This window comes from Chinchilla lanigera, unplaced genomic scaffold (assembly GCF_000276665.1).
Source record: "Chinchilla lanigera isolate Chin_1 unplaced genomic scaffold, ChiLan1.0 scaffold00069, whole genome shotgun sequence".
Classification (NCBI taxonomy): Eukaryota; Metazoa; Chordata; class Mammalia; order Rodentia; family Chinchillidae; genus Chinchilla; species Chinchilla lanigera.
This window is the reverse complement of record NW_004955470.1, coordinates 636792-642791: the sequence shown is the minus strand read 5'-3', so window position 1 is coordinate 642791 and position 6000 is coordinate 636792. Positions and strand designations below refer to the sequence as shown.

Here is a 6000-nt window from a genome sequence, read left to right as displayed (position 1 = left end):
CTTGTCCCTGTATGGTGCTACTCCACTCTGCTCAAACAAATCCTGAATCTATTACATAGATCATTTTGTTTGAATTTATACAGTTTGAATATGCCTCAGGTATTCCTTAATTTTAAGGTAGTTCATGTTCTCTATGACTGCTTAGAAATTTTATTCATGTAAAAATCAGGCACTAATTAGATTTTATTTTATAGGGAAATTCTTAGGAGTTAAGGGAACCTATGGTATGAACGGCGACATCAAGTATAGATCAGTGGTTAGGTACATGGATTTAAAAGGCAAAATTTATACCACTCTTGGATCTCTTATAATGCTTTGGGATTTGGGCAATTTTTAACTTTTGTTCTGCAGTATTCTATATGTGCAGTGAAGATAAAAAGCCTGATGTGTTCAAACTTACACCGAATATGACAAAACGTCATAGAAACAAATTTTGAAAAATTTCAGAAAAACAGAAAGACTTTCATGTTTATGGGTTGAAAATTTTAAAATAATAACAGTTCAACATTTCTGAAAGAAAGAAGCAAATTAATGCAATCTGTATCAAAATGTTAACCACATTTTACATAACTGTCAATCTAATTTTATAATTAATATTGAAATGCAATGGAGAGAGAAGAGCCAAATAATCTTAAACAGAAAATGGCCAAAATAAAGAAAATAGTTATAGGCCTCATACTTCCAGACTTCAAAACCGTCCCCTCTTCCTTCTTTGTTCCTTTGTTCCTTCCTTTCTTTTCCTCTTCCTGTCTTCCATTTTATTTGCTATTGGGATTAATGGGATATTTATTAAGTTATATACATCAAATGGTAACAACAGATGATCTGGATTTTTATATTCACTTCTATTGAAAAAAATTCTGTATTTACTCTTACAAAAAAGTGAGCTATCTATAGGCTATATAGAGGAGACATATGTTATTCTGCATGACAAGGCCTTTGACAGATTTATCTTGCTGAGTTTAGGTCCCAGGAACACGTGCGTTTTAATACTTGCATAAATATTTTTATGCATTTAGTGTAGTGACAGCAGGTACCAGATAGCTGACCAACTGGTCCAGACCGTCTTTCATTTGAAGGTGCCCTACCATCAGTACTCGTAGGAATAAGAACTTCTGTATCTAAATTAGCATGCAGTAAAACAAGCAAGATGACCATTCACCCCTCTCAAATAAATCCTAAATACTCACTCCTGCATTATCTCCAATTCTGAGCTTTTTTAGAGTGATAAGTCTATGTTTATGTGTCCTTAAGCTCAACTTTTAAAATATGATACTTTCATTTCGTTTTCCTCATTCTCTATTTGTTTTCTTCTAAAGGACACTTCCTTGCACTTTGCCTACAGGGAAGGTTCTCATCCTCCCATTGTCTGTTCCTCCTCACCTAGCAGTTTGTCTCCTCCCCTGCACCTACCAAAGGATTTGCATATTGCTCTCAAGATCTTCTCTTCAGGTCTGAGATAAAAGCTCAGCTTTAACCTTGATTCCACTGATCAGGAGTCCTCAGTTCAGCTTCACACAATGAGGATCTCTGCTCATCTGCTGGGGCTACTAATGCTCTTCATCCCTGGTAAGCACAGGGGAGCTGGGGAAGGAGAATGCGGTCAAGGGTTGATATCTGGGGCCTCACTGATGCCCATGTGCGTTCTGTCCACATGTGAGCTCCGCAGGCCTTGCGCTCCCAGATGGGACACGTGAGGGACAAATCTGGAAGAGAGGAAAATTGCAGAAGGAGCAAGGGCCTGTGTTCTGGTGGCACCTGTGACTAAGGTGCAGTGGGATGATGTAGGTTATTTCCAAGTGTTGTTTTGTGTCTTGCATATTACTGTTTCTTTTTGAAATTGCTGTATACATATTTTAGGACCCAAATATAATTATGAATATCATTTAGCCTAAAATACCTAAAAAAAAGCATAAAAACTTCCATCTAAGGTTTGTATCTAACCTTCCCTTTTTCTCTCACTCATTTAGGATCCACAGGGGATGTTGTGATGACCCAGAGTCCACTCCCCTTGCCCATCACCCCTGGAGAGTCCACTTCCATCTCCTGCAGGTCCAGCCAGAGCCTCCTGCATAGCAATGGATATACCTATTTGTTTTGGTTCCTGCAAAAGCCAGGCCAGTCTCCAAGACGCTTGATCTATTTGGTTTCACACCGAGACTCTGGGGTCCCAGAGAGGTTCAGTGGCAGTGGGTCAGGGACAGATTTCACCCTGAAAATCAGCAGGGTGGAGGCTGAGGATGCTGGAGTTTATTACTGCATGCAAGCTACACATGTTCCTCCCACAGTGATACAGCCCCGAACATAAACCTCTCTGTGTGTTGTGGCCCAGCTGCCTGTGTGGATTGCTCATGTGGGGAGGAACACGGCAGTGCCTCAGAGTGTGTGTGAAACAGGAAGCCGATAGGCAACTCAGAACAAGAACTTGCAGCTGAGGAGTTCCATGGATGGCTCAGCTACACTCAGGCAAACCCCACAAAGTCCTGTCACCTGCAGCATTCTTGGCATGGTATATCAGGCAGAAAAAGAGTTATGATACAAGTACCTTCTGAACAGATGGACACCACTGCAGTGAGACCTGAATGAAATTTCAAGATAATCCTCCTGGAGTCTCAAAGACTGTCTTTTTGTAACAGTGAAAGATAATTTGACCAAACAAAAGAGTTCCAGCATCAGAATTTTCTGCTGAAATTCTGAGATTCTCTCAAAGAAATGCAACAGAATGTCTTTCAGAGTCCGTGTGATCGACCTCCAACACTCACTTTCACATTATGGCTTATCGCCCTCACCCAGCAGGAAATTTATACCCTTTGCCGCTGCTGAGACCTGTAGCAGATCCCTTGGTGAGAGGGAAACTATAGCAATGGAAACAGAAATCTCAGAATTGATAAGTATTTATCTGGGTCCCTGTTTCCCCTATACATCCTGTTATGGAAACAGACTGCAAAGTAGTGTATGATAAAATGGATTGCAAAGAAAACACACATTAGAAAGAACTGAAAGTAAAAAAAAAAAAAATCATAGAATAGTTCCTTGTAGTCTGATCCAGTCACTGGTGGGTATCAGGAAGACCAGGATCAAAGTTCTCCTCATCTAGCTCAGAGAAAGTCCAAAACCTGCAGGTTTCTCTCAGGCCAGTGGTCCAGGTGTAGGAGATCTGCAAATCAGACTCACATTTGCTGATGTCTACAGTTATATCCTGCGTTTAGAGTGAGCATTGCTGTGTTTTCTAACTTCCCAGATGATCCCCAGATGAGGACCCAATCTGTCAGTGAAGGAAACAGACAAGGAGATACTGTGATTTAGTTTTATGCTTCCCGTCTTTTCTGTGAAAAGACTTTTCATAGTGCTATTCTTGTCTTATTCCAACACCATGTATACATTGCCTGTACATTTATTTCTTCAAAAGACAAGTCAGACAAAATTTCTCCTGTGAAATCTGGCTGGTCCTTCTCTGGTACCCTCCTTCTACCTTCTGGTTTCTTTTAATAACCTGTCTTTTCAGATAATTATAAGAAAGAATTCTATTCATTAGTCAAATCAGAAATGGATCAATTTGAAAAACACTTACTGTGAGAAATAAGTGTCATTTAAAAAAATTTGTTGGTTTGCCTTTATTGAGACTGGGTCAAATTATGCAGTTCGGGCATTCCTTGAACTCACTATGTGGACCAGGTTGGCCACGAACTTGCAGTGATTCCTGCCTCCAACTGCCAAGTGCCGGGAATCTAGGCATGTACCACCACACCTAGTGAGGTGCCGTGTTTTTGTGGCCACATGTTCTTCATTAGAAGCCCCAGAATTTCAGATTCTTAGTAATCATGTCTCAGATTTGTTGAGTATAGCATGGCACCAATAATGTCTCCACCTCCCAAGTTAGAGATAGTTTAGAAACTATGTAATTGTCTATTAGATTTCAAAAATATATAAGTGATAGGTGATACTATGCACTTGTCCAAATAAATACTTAGTAACAGTTGTCCACTGGTGGACACCTCTACAATTTAATAAATTACATCACTTCTTGCCTTTCTGCACACTATCAATGTTCCAGTCATAAATGGTGACCAGGGAAACATTTGACATTTCAGAGTGAACACAATATATTCATTCAATAATCTTCATTGCAGAAGAGGCTTTACATAGAAATGTATTTTGAAAGAAAATAAAAATAGAATAAGACAATGTTTCTATCTTTTCTGCCAGTATAACAAAATATCACAGAATGCCTAATTTATAATAGATAGAAATTTATTTCTTACCGGTCTGTAGGACTAGAAGTCCAAGAACAAGAAACATGCAGATTCTGTCTAGTGAGAGCTTGGATTCTCTGCCTCCAAATGGTGATTTGTGCCTTCCTAGCTAACATGGCAGAAGGTAGAATGGTAAAAATGAGTGAAATTAATGCGGTGTTCCCACATAGCCAGGACATCCAGGACCAGCAAGCTCTTTGAAACCTTTCTTATAAAGGCACAAGTTGCATTTACAGTGGCAAATAGCTCAGGACATAATCACTTTCAGAAATTTCCTAAGCCCTAATGTTATTACTGTAGAGTTTAAATTTTGACATAATTTTATGAGGGGCACAAACATTTAAACTACAGAAGGTAGAGATAGAATATCTCTAATGTAGTCATTTCATGGCCGAAAAAGAAGCGAATGATAAACATAGTTGGCCTGGGTACCTTTGTCTTGTTATCCTTATCAAAATGCTGTCATGAGTCATATTAATTTATTGTCACCAGCAATACAATATTTTGACTTTATGTAACTCCTGATATGATGATACAACATGCCTTCAGTAACAGTTCTTCCAAAAATTAAAAATCAAAATCCAATCAATAAAAGCATAAAGCAAACCAAATTAAAGTGACAGTGTGCAAAGCAATTGGTCCATATACTTCAAAAGTTTCAAGACTATCAACAAAAATTAAAGAACACAGATTGCAAGAGACCAAAGAGGCACATAGACTAAATACAATATTGGAACCTGAGGTGTTTTACCTGAAATATGGTAGAAAAGTCTGTTAAATTTAAATATGGATATTAATTAGATAATAGCATAGGATCAACATTAATTTTAAAGTTGTTTCAAGTGCTGAATAGAAAAAAATGAAAATAAAATACTATAGTCAGGGAAATCCTTCAAAAATAAAGGAAAAATGAGAATATTCTTTGACACAAAAGGAAAAACTATTAAGAGGAGACATATAAAAAAAAAAATCAAGAGGCAACTGCTCAGAATCATGGGACATGGTAGCAACAGTGACCTGAACTGGATGGAACACAGTTCCCAGAATACAATAAGTGGAGATAGAAACCAGAAATATTTTTAAAATTCTTACCTCAATTCACAAAATGTTTAGTAAAGGAAAAGCAAGCCATTGTGATTGACATCAGAGGGACAGGTCATTTGCAAAGAAGCAGAGCAGGTGGAGCCCGGGCAGGTGAATGGCAGGAGAGGTGGGGGATCTCACAGATTTATCCGAATTGAGAACAGGGGCACAGCTTCATTCAAGTGAGACCTTATAATTTCCACCCAATCCTCCCTGTCTGCTCTCAACTGAAAAGGAAAGAGAGCAGACAACGCCCATTGAAACGCATATGAACAAAAAAGAAATTCATCACATATATACGTAAACTGAAGCACATAAAGATATGTGTAAACTGTGCTGTGAAAATTTTGAGGGAGTATTTAGTTGGCAGTGAGCAGAAAGACACATGGAGATATGCACCTTCTCCCGACCACTCTTAGCTTGTGAAGTTCAGCAGAGATTTTATGTCTCTTGTCTCACAGAAGAGGACTCCAGTCCCTGTCAGCTTTGCCTCACAGCTGCACTCAGCTGAGCACATTTTACTGAAAAATGGCCTGGCTGCTTCCCTTGAAGCCCATAAGTTGAGAAGAAAATAGAGTTTTAATTTTGTAACAAGCTACTGGGAGAAAGGAGGAAGTGAGTCCAAACTGACTCCTTCCACAAGTGTGTCTCTTGATTTTTATAC

The 6000-nt window shown here is 38.8% G+C and overlaps 1 long non-coding RNA gene and 1 gene segment (V, D, J or C); one reads left to right on the top strand and one right to left on the bottom strand.

Moving 5' to 3' along the window:
* Positions 1 to 1432: 1432 nt before the first annotated feature.
* LOC102015307 lies at positions 1433 to 2543 on the top strand. The segment is given in 2 exon segments: positions 1433 to 1569; positions 1971 to 2543. Coding segments are annotated over 2 exon segments (387 nt in total).
* Positions 2544 to 2822: 279 nt separating this feature from the next.
* On the bottom strand, positions 2823 to 5559 carry LOC106150296. Its single transcript, XR_001237021.1, has 3 exons — positions 5346 to 5559; positions 4263 to 4358; positions 2823 to 3265 (listed from the first exon to the last, which is right to left on the bottom strand). It is a non-coding gene; the product is annotated as an uncharacterized LOC106150296 (long non-coding RNA).
* Between the last annotated feature and the right edge of the window lie 441 nt (positions 5560 to 6000).